Source organism: Petaurus breviceps, unplaced genomic scaffold (genome assembly GCF_028583685.1).
Source record: "Petaurus breviceps papuanus isolate PSGF00001 unplaced genomic scaffold, PetGlider_PUasm1.0 126, whole genome shotgun sequence".
NCBI lineage: Eukaryota > Metazoa > Chordata > Mammalia > Diprotodontia > Petauridae > Petaurus > Petaurus breviceps.
Genome location: NW_027185655.1, coordinates 14,931,647 through 14,948,057, shown reverse-complemented (window position 1 = coordinate 14,948,057; position 16,411 = coordinate 14,931,647). Strand labels below are relative to the sequence as shown.

At 35.2% G+C, this 16,411-nt stretch overlaps 1 protein-coding gene across 22 annotated transcripts in view; it reads left to right on the top strand.

Annotated features, from left to right (window-relative positions):
- MAPK10 (mitogen-activated protein kinase 10) overlaps nt 1-16,411 on the top strand; it is a 257,723-nt gene that overhangs the window by 192,470 nt on the left and 48,842 nt on the right. For all 22 annotated transcript variants that reach the window (XM_069093364.1, XM_069093328.1, XM_069093333.1 and 19 more), the window contains 3 exons: nt 3,111-3,249; nt 4,243-4,408; nt 7,391-7,462. In XM_069093364.1, coding sequence (XP_068949465.1) covers nt 3,111-3,249; nt 4,243-4,408; nt 7,391-7,462 — 377 coding nt within the window. The remainder of the gene's footprint in view (nt 1-3,110; nt 3,250-4,242; nt 4,409-7,390; nt 7,463-16,411) is intronic.

The following is a 16,411-nucleotide window of genomic DNA, read 5'->3' as shown; positions in this document are numbered from 1 at the left end:
TAACTGGAAGTTACTTTAAAAAATTCATATGTGAAGTAGACTCTAAAAAATGTGCCAATTCTAAGAAAATTTCTCAGATACTTTTCTCTATTTTTCTACTTTGTAATCACCTTTGATTTTTGCTATTCTATTTAGATACTTAGGAAAAATGAGGAAAAGAAAGAAAATATCTCAACCCATCATATCACACAGGCTCTAACTGACATGTGGATGGCTTAGGCAAATTATCCCAGGTTCAAGGTTCTCTGAGGTTTGGGATCCCCTCATAAACCTCATGAGGACCCATCAACATGTTTACTGTTTTAAATCATCCAGAAGACATAATTAATTAAAAATAAAGGCATTTGATGAAACACAACAAGAAAATGATTCTTGAATAAACTTCGGGCATACTATCCCCAAAATACATATATTAGCAGTGAAAGGGTAAGGACACCTAGAGAATATGGATGAAAGGGCACACATGAAAGGAACTTATGTGGCCATAGTGAATGTGTGGAAAGGTACACAAAGAGGGAGCATGTTTGACCAGATCTGGTTCATCCTTGAAGGGGCAGCTGATGCTTCTGATACTATAAGGTCATAGATGTATTCTGATGATTTCTTCATGTTGGATCTATTCCCATTGTGTTTGGTTTGTTGTAGAATCTCTACTCAGGTAGTTGGTCAATAAATATTTATCAAACACCTACTGTGTGTCAGGTACTTAGCTAAAAGGCAAACAACAGTCCCGGCTCTCAAGGAGCTCACAGTCTAATTATGGAGACAATTACGAACAAATTATATAGATGGCAAATTGGAGATAATCAAAAGAGGGAGGTACCATGATAAAAATGGACCAGAAAATACCCACTTTTAGAAGATGAGATTCTAGCAGAGTCTTGAAGGAAGTCTAGAAAGCCTAGGAAGGCAGGAGACAGAGATGAGGAGATGGTGGCAGAAGGCATTTGGGTAATGTGAGATGAGGAGGAACAGGTTCTCAGTGAATGGTCTCAATTTTTTTCAGTGAAATATTAGACAAGATTCTTAGCTGAGAAAGTAGGGGGAGGGGAAGGGGATACGTGGGAGGCTTGAGGAGGGATGAAAACGTCTGGAAGAGCTGCTGTCGTTAGTGGGACAGTGAGTCAAATAGGAAGCTGTGAATTTGTGGGGGAGATGTGTCATTTCTGCTGATTCACTAAGGATGGCTCCATTGGAAATAATGTACACCTCTATTTCTAGCTTCTACCTTTATTTGGAGCCCCCAAATGAGCCACTACCTTTCCTTTGTATTCCCATTTCAGAAATCTTCACTATAATTTCCTTTTAGAGATTACTATGGTACTCTGAATATAAACTTCATTCATAAAAGTTTAATATCCACAAGAACTAAAAAGAGCATTTTTAAGTTATATAATACTTCTCAGTGTCCTCTGTCTTCTCTTTCTTAGCTTAGAGGTCAGAACTTTAAAATTCATTTTTAAAAAAAGCAAAGAGGAGGGAATGGAAATGAGGCAAAGTCAACCTTGTCCAGGTGCTGACTGGCATCTCTTTTATTCACTATTCAGTTCTGGCTCACAGAGCCCAATCCTAACATAAGGTCCAAAACCAAGAAGTAGGCTGGAAGAATGAGCAAACAAAAAGAAGAATGCCATCATAAAAAGCCATTATGGAGATAAGGACATAGACCCTAAAGGAGAGAATGATTCATTCCTCCAAGCAAATACTCAAAGAAAAAGGTAGCTTGGGTAGAAATCCAACCAAAATTCCTGAGAGATGAAGCAAGATTTTTTTCAGTGCAAAAAATGATTTTAAATACCAAATTACAGGGCTGACGGGATAAAAGGGAAAAAAATTAGAATTATGGAAAAAAGATTGGGAATGAGAGTTAACAACTTGGCATGAGGACAAAATCTTACCCAAGAAAAAAACTCCCTCAAAATTAAAATGGACCAAATAGAAACTAATGATTTCATGAGACAAAATTAAAAAGAAATATTAATACAAAGTCAAATGATGAAAAGACATATTAAAAAATATAAGGTATCCCACAGCAAAAACAACTGACCTGGAAAACAGAATGAAGAGAAAAAAAAATTAGAAATGATTGGACTAATCAGAAGGAATGGGGGAAAAAAGGTCTAGGCACCTGATTTAAAAAAATCATAAATGAAAACTGCTCAGACCTCTTAGAACCAGTGGGCAAAGAAGACTTAGAAAGAATCCATTGTCATTTCCTGAAATAAATACCAAAATGAAAACTCTCAGAATATTATAGTCCAATTCAGAGTTTATAAATTAAAGAAAAAAAAAAACAGCAATCATCCAGGAATTGCCAAGGATGCAGGATTACACAAGATTTAGCAAGCACCTCTAAAAAGCAGCAGAGAGCTTGGAATATGATGTTCCAGAGTGAAAAGGACATAAAAGATGCATCTTTAAGAAAACAAAATAAAATTTAATTTGAAAAAGAAAGAAAAGCAGGAAATTCACATACTTAGTCTTTGGATTAGGAAAAAAATCCTTAGCTGCTTTCTTTGTGATAGGAGCAATGTTTGCCTGTCCTCAGAGCTTTACAAGCCCCTCAAAGGGGGAATCCTTACGTTTGGGAAACAAAATTTGATAAGAGGTAAAGGAATAAGAATCTTACCTCAGTACAGTTGATTCTAGACATCACCCCTACTTTGTTTGTTTCAGATTCTTGCCTCCATTAAATATATATATATATATGACCACAGCAAGCCTTTCCAGGATTTGAGCCATGCCCTGAATGTGTCACAGACTTTCCCACAGGGAGCCATTTTAACTTTTCTTCCTGTTTCTAATCCTAACAAATTGATATTAGTGAAAGAGACAGATAACAAGGAGATAAATTCAGCTTTAACTAAAATGATGCTTCCCTTGACAGACATAGGTTTGTGGTACTAGTAGTTATTACAGTTTCATTCTTAGTAATATTTTTTAAAGTCCTTCATTTGCTGATTAGCAGAAATAGAAAGTTCAAATGGGCAGTGATTTCATAGGAGATTTCTAACATGATTAATATGATTGTGTTAGTATTTCAATTATGTTTTTAAAATTTATTTCTATATTTTGTAATCTGGTCATAACATCGAGGATTTACTCTCTAGTTACCTTGTGATGGAACTGATGGATGCAAACTTGTGTCAGGTAATTCAAATGGAATTGGATCACGAGCGCATGTCTTACCTCCTGTACCAAATGTTATGTGGCATCAAGCACCTTCACTCTGCTGGGATCATCCACAGGGTAAGAACTCATAATTATTAAAGATGAATAAGTTAACTCCGAAATCCAAAGAAGGGACATAGTGCTTAGGGAGGGAACAAATAATAATTATGGATTTTCTTAGCACCAGTAAAGCTGTGATTAAGCAGCATGAACCCTTTCCCATGTTTACAAGGGAAACAAAAAAACAGTGATTATATCAGAGACCATATTCACTGTTATTCACCATTTCCTCATGAGTCAATTTCTGCAGTCAGCTTCTGAAGCAGTCTCCTTCCCAGTTATTTGACTGACAGAGGTTATCAGTGCTATTGAAATGAGATAGGTTTCTCACAGAATGAAGTGAGCTGCCCACATTTGCTCTTTTCTCAACACTTGATCAGAAATAGAAGATGTCAGGTGTAGCCATGTGGCTACATGGAGAAACCTAAAAGAGGATAATAAATTAAATAGGATAGAAACTCTTTTTTTCCCAGAAGGTGCTCTAATTTTTAAGCATGCAGTGATAACAGTGGATTTCTTTTCAGGATGTAAGGTTGCTCCTGAAGGCTTTTTTTTTTTTTAAAAAAAAGATAAACTAAAAAATTCATTGTAAAAAGAATCATAAAAATAGTAGAGCAGAAACTAGGTGTAGACTAACATCTCAACTATATACCAAGATAAAATCAAAATGGGTACATGATTTGGGCATAAAGGGTGATACCATAAGCAAATTAGGAGAGCAAGTTGTTTACCTGTCATCTATGGAGAAGGGAAGAATTTATGACCAAACAAGAGATAGAAAGCATTACGAGATGTAAAATGGATAATTTTGATTACATTAAATTAAAAAGTTTTTGCACAAACAAAAAACAATAATATATTTTATTTCCTTTTCAGTTCTCTATAGCATCTTAAACCAGATGCTAGGGGTACTAGGTATTCATTCAATAAGTGACCAACTTATGCAAATTTGGGAGAAGGAAACAACGTTTTCAGTATTGTTGGCTTTTTCTGCTTTGTTCCTTTTGATAGGATTTAAAGCCCAGTAACATTGTGGTGAAGTCTGACTGCACATTGAAAATTCTGGACTTTGGACTGGCCAGGACTGCTGGCACAAGCTTCATGATGACCCCATATGTGGTGACACGTTATTACAGGGCGCCAGAAGTCATCCTGGGAATGGGCTACAAAGAGAATGGTAGGCTAACCCAAAACATAGCAAGGGAGAGAGCTCACCGTGTTAGGGAATGAAAAGGAACAGTCCTCGTTTATTTACATTCACAACTTTAAAAAATATGGACTATTTGGCTTGCCATTCAAAAATGCTACTTAGATTCATTAATTTTTAAAATCAAAAGGAAACCACAGAGATACAGCCTTTTATAATGTCTACGAGATATCAGATAAGAAGGAAATTCTAGATAGAGTCTGACTAAGCAATTATAAAAGTAGTTTCTAACTATCATGCATATGCCATAGATGCTGAATAAAGACAGATTGCTTTTAGATTGTCACAGGAACAAAATACTGCAGCCCTTCAGTTCAGAATCTGAAAGAAGGAAAAAAAAACTAGATCCATTTTCCTTTCCCCATTTCACAGATGGGTGATTCAATATGGAATTAAAAACAGATTTCCAGAATCCTTGGCAGGAATGTCATCTTCCTTTTCCCATAATAAGTCAATAGAATAAATTGTTCAGGATATGAAGTCATTTCTAATTATTAAATTAAAGACTTCAGTTATTTAGAAAAAGACAATAATTGTTTTTAAACTGAGAAGAGATGTCTGTTATACTCTTTATTTCCCTCTTTATTTAAACAAAAATGTCATATTTATGAACATTATCAGGCATAAGTATATCTCCAAAATATATTCTGGATTGGATCCATCAAATAAAATTATGTTAACCAAGAAATTCAATTAATTAATCAAACATAGCTTCAATTAGGCATTAATTAATCAATTAGGCAAAATTGAAAAAAAATTTTCACTTTGACCAGATAACTTTGGAAATAAGGCAGTATATTTCTATATAATTCTCATCTTAAAAGACAATTTTGTTTTTTAGAAGCAGCTAGGTAGTGCAGTGGTTAGAGCAGTGAGCCTGGAGTGAGGAAGAACTCAGTTTAAATCTGAACTCAGACACTTCCTAGCTCTGTGACCCTGGTCAAGTCATTTAATCTCTGTCTGACTTGGTTTCTTCTCCTATAAAATGAGGATTGATGGCACCTACGGTACCTCCCAGGGTTATTGTGAGGATAGAATAAGATAATTTTTATAAAGTGTTTAGCACAGTGTCTAGCACATAGTAAGCATTTAATAAATGCTTATTTCCTTCCTTCCTTTAAAAAAGAAGTAATTGTTTAAAGCAGTCCCCTTCCTTGTGTGTTAACGAAATGAACACCCATGACGTTTTCATTTCATTCAGATTTTTATTTTCTATCATTTAAAAAGTCATTGACTTTTCATTTAGTTCTACAGATGAACTTTTTCATAAGACTATATTAATTGTTGTCTCTGTTATAGAAAACATATTCTGGATGGTATACAGAGAAAAAAAATGTCCAGCTGTTTGGAAAATCTTGACATTAACAGCTATTGAGGACAGTAAGATCTGTGCTCTGAGACATTTTTACGAAGAGTAATGGAATTCTAGTCCTTTCTTCAAGTCATAAGTAAAAGCAAGTGTGTGTCATTGAAAAAAAAGAAGCCAGAGGTGGGAGTAAGGTGATTTGGGGGAATCTTCTCAAACTTAGCAAAATAAAATTTCTAGATTAAAAGGAGACTCGTTTTCAAAAGAAAGACAAGAATTAAAAGTATTATTGAGGACCTAAATCTGCCTCTTTCATTTCTTTTCTTCAGTCATGCTGTAAAATTGACATGAGGTCTTCCCACTCTTCTCTTTCCCTCTTTAGCACTTATATGAGTAACAAATTCCCATTTCATTTTGTAGCTGACTGTATGAGATCTACTAAGTACAAGCCTCTGTCCTCTCCTCTCCTTAGAACCATGGAAGCCTTCCGGCAGAAGGGAGCTATTTATCCCTGCCATGATCCAGCCATCCTAAGCCCCCACTACTTCCAACCTCTTTTCCTAAAAGAAATATTTTAGTTTTATTTTGTGTTACAGGAAAAAAAATTCCTTGCTTATTTTTTTTTTACATAATAAAATGGAATGAAAACAAAGGGGAAAAAAGTTATAGAACCTATAAAAACAGTTACTGAAGGTTCCAGTTGGCAAAATAAACTTTCCAGAAAATCAGGGGGAAAAAAGAGGAAAATTCATTTTGCCTCTGTGATAAAAATGGTGTCGCTATGAATTTTGACTTATATCTTTGTTTTCTGGAAGATAAAAAGGGGAAAAACTGTGCCTAAATTGTGTCTCATAAATATTGCCAATTCCTGTGAGGAAAGAGTAAAGCCATGAGCATCCACAGGCTGAAATTCTTCAGAGATTTTCAGGCCATTTTACAGTTTTTTAAGGCCCGAGTTTGTTGGAAAGTTTATTTTGCCAACTGGAACTCTCATTAATTCACTCAATCCAGTTCTGGGCACACACTCTTATTAGAAAGCTCTGAAAATGGCACCAACCCCCTGCCCAAGTTGATTCATGTTCCTTTCATTACCCTTATGGATAAAGAACAAAGTTATACTCAAGCTATGGTTATTTTAGAAGAGGAATGAAAAAAAAGATTTCTCCTTTCTTGAGCTGGGTTCAGTAGTCTATCAACCGATCACTTTGCTCTGAAATATTACACATATCTATAATGTTAATACCCTTTCAATTGGTTGGTCTTAATGGTATTTAGCTTGTCTGGGTTGGTGGGTGGTTTTTTGGGTTTTTTTTTCTTTTTTTAGTTTTATTTTGTTTTACCTGTTACAAATGTCAGAGAAGATCTCTGAGAAAAACTAGTTCATCTTACTTCAATGAAATGCTCTAAATATGAAGGACTTGTTTGTTGATTTAATCTGAGTTCTTACAATTACAGTTATTTTATCCATATATTTAGCTATTGAATTTTTTACCTCTTCTCTTTTGGTCCTTCCTCTATGGGAAGTAAAAAATGGTATTTTCTGATCAAGCTGCTTTCCCCCCCTTCTTTTAAGAATAAATTGTCTTAGTTAACTGTGCTTTTTTTTTTCCTCCCCTTCTTCATTTCCCTAATCTCTGCTGTTCTAGTGGATATATGGTCTGTAGGATGCATTATGGGAGAAATGGTTCGCCACAAAATCCTCTTTCCAGGAAGGGATTGTATCCTTCTGCCTTTTGGTCCAGCTTTGCCTGTTTTATCTTAAGCCTCTTAAATTTATTCTGCATATACCAGGACTGAAAAGGTAGGAGAAAAAAGTTGGCTTAGAATGGTAACTATGACAGTAATAATAATGTATTCCAGAATTTGACCAGTACCTGGAGAAAAAAAATAGAATGAAAATGAAATGATACCATGATTGTTTTGATCAAACTTTAAATTATTTTTTCTTGAATACTTCATCTTATTTCCTAAACAATGTCACATATACCTATTTTGTTACAAAAAAAAAAAGAAGAAAATCTAGACCAGAGAATGGTAAATAAGTTTGGTAATGCTGTTTTAGAAGTTAAGGGGAAAACCAAACCCTTTCCCCTAATGTTAGTTACTTTCCTTATACAACTACTTTTCTTGCTTTTATTATCTTTAGGAAAATTATTTTTATGAATTTGTGTTAATATAATCATCTACTTGCCATTGCATCATAGATTTAAATTTGTCTTGATGCAGTACGGGGTCCTATGTGGGTCAATATAGCATTTTTTTTCCTAAAAAATAAAAAAAAAATGACTTGTACATTTTAAGTGTCAACAATTGGTTTTACAATAGCTCAAGGTCTATATGATTTAGAAACAGAGCATTTCTTTCTCAGGAGCAATGGTCACCAACATTATTCTTTCCCCATATGAAGATAGCATTTCCTCATTTGTAAAATGTGGGGGTTGAATTAGGTGGCCTTCAAGGTCCTTTCAAGCTATCAATCTATGATCCAAAGAAAAGAAGCCGAATTTTTCCAAAGTACAGATGCTTTTGGTAATTTGGCAGCTTATTAACCAGAACACTTTAATGATCGGCACTTCTACGTATCTATAGCAAAATAATAATTTATGTTCATAAGGATGCCTAAAATTCTTCAGGATACCTAAGTATATTCCAAATTAAAATAATTCATTTAAATTTTTAAAATAAAAAGATTAGATTCAGTTTAGTTTAAGGTTAATTATATTTTAGTATATTTCAATTTTTTGATAACTGGTAATCCTTATATGGTCTATAATGTTCTGTCCCTTTAATATTTTGTTGGGGAGTTAAGTCTGATCAGAGAGAAAGGGTTTTCTCATAGAACTGATTGCTAGGGGTTACTCTGACTGGGAGACAAGCAATTGATTTTGAATCTGATGAACTGAGTGTTATAAATCGGGGAGAGCAAAACTATGATATGATTGCAGGCCACTGTCATAATTATCTGATGAGAGGCGGGGAAGGAGGAAGTGAGGGAGGGAGAGAGAACAGACTTCAGAATTATATCAGCTAAGCTGGAAACTGGAAATAGTCAATGCTCCAGCCTTTGAGGAGTGTCTAACTGAGCAAAGAAACAAATGGAAACTGAGAATAAGAGAAGTCATTCAGCAACCAGTTCAATTCAGTATTCTTTTACTGAGCACCAGCTGTATGCTGGCATTGTTCTAAGTGCTGCAGATACAAATATACCCTCAAGGTGCTTGCAATCTAATGTGTCTAAGAGTAGACTTGAATCTAGGAAGATGAGTCTTCCTGGCTCCGGGCCCAATGCTCTGTCTACTTACTGTGCTGCCTAACTGCCCTGTGGTTTTCTAACCATCTGATTAGAAGGAATCTTTCATTTTGCTGTGTAGTAGTAGCTAGGGATATCTTAAAAAAAAAGATTGTTGGGTTTTTGGAGGGGAATGAAGGGCTGTTGACTTGACCCTTCACAAAATAGAGACTCTAGGAGAGACCTTCATAATTTGGCAGTAGTTTGGGATCAAAATTAGAATAGGTTAAACTTCTTTTTCCACAGATAGGGTACACTAGAGACAGATTGATGATGGTTGGTCACTTGACAAAGAGGAGAGTGCTCATTGGCACCCTACAATTTTTGCTGGCTGCTCACAATCAGTGTGTTGTATAGGCCTGCTCTAGGAGGGCCTCACCCACCAAAGTAGTCAGGCTTACTGATGGGACCTTGAACCAATGGCTCTAATGAAAGGAAATACAACCAAACCATTCAAGGTCCCTTAGAACCTTAATGGACAGGGGCAGCTTGCCTGGCTCTGGGATAATGGGCCAGAGAAGCAACATGGCATAGTGGATAAAGAACTGATCTGGGTTCAAGTTCTACTTTTGACATATACTGACTATTTGATCCTGGGCAGTCTCTTTCCATCATGGTATTCTGGGTAATGCACAGTGGTACAGGGAGTTTCCTCTTCTAGAAATTATACCAATCTCTACTAACAGTCTTAATTAGCAAGATTCAATTAGATTTAGCTAACCAGAGGAATCCTATTCCCCATTCTGGACAACAGACAATAACTTTCAATGTTTTAGGTCAATAATGGCATCATTATTTGTATCAGTAAAAGAAATAGGAGTCAGATTCCATCTCTTTGTAGGCATTAGTCTGTTCTATTAGCTTTTATACAGAAGTGGGGCTGGGCATGTGATTTCATTGGCATAGGGAACCTTGTATCAGGAAATACCCTCTCCTAGTTTAGGTTGGGGAATTAGTGTGAGAGGTGTCTTGTTTTGTTTCTTCCACATTCTAAGAATGAAGAAAACCTCAGGGGCATATTAGCATCAATACTCTTCTTAAAACCAAGCCATAAAAAACTGGGACATAAGAAAAACACAGATGGCATTTTTTCCTATATTACCAATTATATAAGTTTAAACTTTCATTTATCCCGTGTTCCTTTATCCTTGATCTGATTAAACTGATGTAGGAAGCTCCTTATCCTAATTGCAGACCAGCAAATGTTCTACAGCTTACAGTTTTAGAGGACTTTGTGGGGAGGGGCAGCACTAAGAAGTGATCTTTTGGAAAAACTTACAAACTGCTTTTATTTACTTATTACATTTATCTTTCATTATTATTTGAAAATCTGAAGGAGATGGAATATCTTAGGGAGATAGATTATGAAAATTTTGCAAAAGCTTTCCTAAGAAGAGATCTCACTTATTAGTTATATTATAGCTAATAACCTCTCAGACTCAGTTACCTCATTTCTAAAAACAAAAAAAAAATCTCCCCTAAAAAAACCCCAACCAATAATAATAATAACTGCCTTAACCTTTGGGGTTGTTGTAAGGAACAGATGAGATAATTCATGTGAAAATACTTTGTAAGCTGTAAAATACTATATATCCATAATACAAAGGTAATTTGATTAGACTCTCGAAACAAGGAATTCTAAGGAATCTCAGCTAACTTGCCAAATAAATTGGTGAATCCAAAGCCCTGAGACATGCTTACACTATAATGTAAAATCAGGAATAGTCTCATAGATGGTTGTGGAATTAGTGTCTCTCATTTACTCCAAAACTGCCTGAACTTAGATGAACATTCAGATAGACCAAAGAGAAAGTGAAGAAAGCACATTTTGAAATGAAGAAGGAGATTTCATAAGGGAAACAACAACCTATTTCTGGGATATAAAATTCTATATATTTAGAAGTTTTGAGTTTCAGTTTTGTCGTTGCATATGTAGCTGGAGATTTTACTTTGTTTTAGAATATTTTGTTACAGTTTTATAATTTTTTTTTAAAATTATCATGACTTTCTTTGTTAATCAGACATTGAGACAAGAAGAGAGAGAAGGATAATGTGGTAGCTGTGCTCAAGGAGAGAGCCATCTGTTTTGTTTAGCTTTGACAAACTTTATTTTCTGTGAATATTATTTACTTCATATTTGTACGTGTGCATAAGGTTCAGTCAGCTGTTTTCTGAGCAGACTTGTTTTAAAATTTCAGAGACTCTGTTGAGCTTATGTTTAGTAAAATTGCACATTAAATTTGTAATTAGTTTTTGAACCTTAGTGTAAGGCTGTCTTGCCCTTGGGGATAGCTGTGGGGTATGACATTAAATCATCCTGACCATCTTCTTTTGCGGGGTTTATTGAAAGAAAAGGATAAAATCTACTTGTCTTGTTTGGAGACCCTGCTTGATGAAAATGTCATTATGTAATTGGAAGAAACACACACTCTGGTTATATGTTAGCATTGCCAAAGATCTTTGTTAACACCAAGGGAACATAAATGAACCAAACTGTTGGAAAGACAGACCACAAACTATCTGTATTTAGCTAAGCTAGCCCACGGAGGGTTTCAGTGAGTCAATCCACAAGTACTTACTAAGTGCGGGGAGCTGTGCTAAACATGGGGGATACAAAGAAAGGGAAAATCACCACACCTCAAGGAACTCACATTCCAATGGTAGAGACAACAAGTAAATAGTCATGTACATACAAGAGATATAGAACAGGAGGAAGTTAGAGGGGACTGAAGAGAGACAGAAAAGCTAAGAGGTAAATGTGAAAAGGGAGAATGTTCTAGGCATGGACAATAATTAAAGACACAGAAAAATGAGGTGGAGTGTTGCACATGAGAAGCAACCTAGGCTGAGTAACTGGATCGTAGAGTGGGTGGGAGTAAAGAAGGCTGGAAAGGTATGAAGAACTAAAGTCATGTCATAAAAACCTTTAAATAGAAAGGATTTTCTGGAGATAATAGGGGGCCACTAAGACTCTTTGAGGAGCAGGGGGCAGGGGCCACACCGTTAGAACTTAAACATTAGAAAAATCACCTTAGTAGCTGTGTGAAGGGTGAATTGGAGTGGGGAGGGTCTTGAGGGAGAGAGACTGAATGGATTCATGATATGGAAGTAGAATGTTGGGGGTGATTGTTTTCAAGACCTTCTTTGTGCATAGCTGAAGTTAACTAGAGGAACAGGTCAAAGGAAGGAAAGAGCATGAAGTCTTGGGAAGGGTAAAAGGGGAAGGGTTATGAAGGTTTTCAGTGTCAAACAATTTTTTTGTTTGATTATGGAGGTAATAGGGAGGCAGTGGAGTTTACTGAATGGGGAATGGTGGATATTGTCAAACCTGAGCCTTAGGAAGATCACTTTGACAATTGGATAGAGAATGGGGTGGGGTCAGAGGAGACTTGAGGAAGGGGGATGATCCTGGTGGGTATTTCAGTGGTGTGGCCAGAAGGTAATGAGGGTCTGGCCAGGATGATAGTGATGCCAGAGGACAGGAGGGGATCATCTATACAGGAGAAGATGCAGAGGTCAACTGAATCAGCAGGACTTGGCAGAGGAATAAATGTGAATGTGGAAGTGGTTTTGGGGTTGAGAGACAGTGAGGAGTGAGACTGACACCAAGGTTGTCCGCCTTGGTGATTGGGGTGAAGCCCTCAACAATAATAGGAAAGTTAGGAAAAGAGAGGGTTTGGGGGGGAAAGACATGTTTTGGATATGTTGAATTTAAGATGTCTATGGGACATCCATAGATGTCTAAGTAGCACAGTGGAGAGAGCTCTGGGCTTGTAGTGAGGAAGACCTGAATTCAAATCCTTACTAGCTGTGTGGACCTGGGCAAGTCATTTAATCCTATTTGCCTCAGTTTCCTCATCTGTAAAATGATCTGGAGAAGGAAATGGCAAACCACTCCAATGTCTTTGCCAAAAAAAACCCAAATGGGGTCATGAAGAGCTGGACACGACTGAAACAATTGAACAACAACAAATATATACATATGCATATATATATACATATGTATATGAAGTGACTTTTTTGTATTTATTTAGTATTTAATTTTTCCCCAGTTACACGTAAAAACAATTTTTAACATTTGTTGTTAAAACTTCAAGTTCCAAATTCCCCCCTTAGGGAGAAAACAATTTCATATAGGTTATATATGTTCAGTCATGCAAAATATACCCATAATCATCATGAACAACAAATATTTTAATGCTGTGGTTCTCCTCTGAGCAGAGATGACCTACCAAGTGATATATATATATATGTAGAATACAGATGATATAGAAAGTTAAAAACTTACTCACTTTAGAGATTATCTCCACAGGTAACTGGCCTATCTCTATTTTACAGTATTTTACAATCTTTAAGCACACAACTTAAACTTTTTAATACAACTGGCAAACTATATTGAAGGATAGTGAATAGAATTAAGTGGGAAAATGGAAAATTCCCTGAATAATCTCTCCTAGGATTACTTTTAAAAATAGAGTGTTGGTATTATTTAAGAAACATATTAGATACCGAGACAAATTTTTGGTTTTTTTTTTGTATGGCTTTATACTATTTATGCCTCCTTATCTATCTCTGCTCATCTCTAGCTTTCTAATTTTACAATTTAGATAACAGCAAATAAAGGAGAACATGATGGTAACCACACCTTAAATTTCAATTGTACACATATTTATTTCATAATGAACTGTCCCATTTTAAAATTTAGCCTTTGCTACCATTGTAAAGCAACCATAATTATGTCAAGAATCATGCTCTGGGGCTGGTCTATCATAGGTGCTTATTAAGTGATTGGTTGATTATGAGATTATAAGGTTTTCTATTTAGAAACATTGCATGGATAGGATTTAATGAAATTGAAACAGTATATTCTAAACTATTTGTTTTTGAACAAGAATTACCTTTCCACTTTATTCAAATTTATAAATAGGAATAAATGTATTTCATATGTAATATATTTTCTTTTGTCATCTCAGCTTATTTTTAAGCACATTATTTGAAAGAACAAGGTAAAAACTAGTTTGCATACTTTCCAAACTAATATGCAGTCCAGACTCATTTATAATACAAATCATTAGGTTCTTAGTGAATAAATAGAAATTAATCTTTGGAAAAGCAGGTAAGATGAATCATTTAATTAGAATTGCAAAGTTACATTAGCATATATTACCCAAGGGTAGCTAATGTTAGTTCTGTAACACAGTAATGACGGAAAGATTATGCTCAGTAGCCTGAACCACAGTTCTCTTGGCATTCAAAGGCCATCATCAGATGCAGATAATAGAAAGCTAGCATCCTGTTTTGTAACACATCTTCATTTATTTGTTCTTCTGCTGTTGTGTTCTTGTTTACCTTCATTTCATTCTTGTTTTCAGTTGACATGTGATCACTAGGGTAGATCCCTGAAGAAATCATTAAAGGTATAATGCTACTCTTTGGCACTCATCACAGTCTTCTAGCAATGATTGGTGGAACAGGGGCGACTCATACGCCTTTCCCTTTGAGCCTTTAAGGGATAGCTATTGAGATATGTATACATATCTACATGCATATATAAATATATATATACATGTATACTTACATACCCACATACACACACATATACACATAGATTTCAATAATAGATATCTATCTAGATAAATATGTGTCTATATCTCAATGTATCTTTGCTGTACTCTTTTGGATCCCCACAAGATATAGTTGAACCGAATAAAAATATCAAAATGTTAAACAATAATGCTATACCTCAATATAGCATAATATATACATTTTTATAAATAAAAATAAATGTAAACATTTATAATACCTATCTATCTACCTGTCTGTCAATCTATCTATGTACCTGTCTATCTGTCTATGTATCTGTCCGTCTGTCCATCCATCCATCCATCCATCTATCCATCCATCTTTCTATCTGTCTCACTGTTCTTATGTTTATTAGAGACCACAAAGCCAAATGTTCACAAGCCTATGTCATATTAGAACATCCTTGTATCCTGATAAAAGTCTTAGATAAACAACACAATAAATACCACTTAGGAAATATGATACGTGATACTGAAAGGTAGTCCATACCTTACCATTACCAACCCCACAGGAACCATCTGCATCATATATTCTACTGTGTAATTATCAATTGTTAATTAAATGCTCTAGGGATTTTTTTTAGAAATGGAGATATTTAAATAAAAACATTGTTAATAAAATTTTAGTTTCAAAATTTTGATTTACTCTTTAACCTACCTCAAGTAGTATCAGTATTTATTGGAGAATTTTATTCAATTACACATGTTCTTCCACAAGTATAATCAGTATGTTTACTACAACTTCTCCCTTTCTTTCCCCGATGAATATTCACATAAAAATTTTTCTTGAAAACCAGCTAATTAGGCTTTGCTTTCTTTTATAATTATTGATGAGGTAACAATGATAATATCTATTATCATCTTTTTTTTTTGTTTTTGGAGGGGTGAAGGCATGGCAATTGGGGTTAAGTGACTTGCCCAAGGTCACATGGCTAGTAAGTGTTAAGTATCTGAAGTCAAATTTGAACTCGGATCCTCCTGACTCCAGGGCCAGTACTCTATTCACTGTGCCACTTAGCCACCCCATTATTCTTTCTTAATAAATAATATATTCAATTCTTGGATTTTTTTCCCCATAGCAGTAAAAACTTTACTCATTCACCCTTATCAGGGAAAGATTATGGGAATTATGGGAAATCAGGACTGTATTATTTTTTGAAGAAATTCTGTTTAATTACTTTAAAGAATATGCAAATAATTTCTGCTCACCTTGCCTTTGTGTACTTGAAAGAGTGTTGGAATTTGTATCAGGTTCCCATCTCACCCTTAGCTTCTCTGTAAAATAAACTATATTATGTCTAAGATACCTTCCAACTATGATACACTGGCATATTTTAATCATTAGATAAGACTGGCTTCTAATTTGCATACTGGTTATTATTTTATGGTTTTGTTTTTTTTGGCCAAACCTGTTTGTTATTATCCCTATTTCACAGTTGAGGAAACTGAGGCTAAGTTGCTCAGGATCACACAGAGTAAGTGTCTGAGGCTGGATTTGAATTTAGGGTCTTTCTGACTCCAGGCAGTACTCTACACACAATATCACCTAAGTGCCTTAACCAAGACAATTTGTCCTTTAGAGCTACTGAACTCCTTTCTCCCTATCCTTGGCCATTTACATTTCAGCTATCTCCTTGTAACTCACTGGTTAGGTTTTATGGATTTGTAGTAGTTCTTAACACTTCTTATTAATTTTTAAAAATCATGCTCTCGTAATATTTATTTAACCTTTTTGATCAGGAAAACTTTTCCCTTCCTTCCTTCCTTCCTTCCTTCCTTCCTTCCTTCCTTCCTTC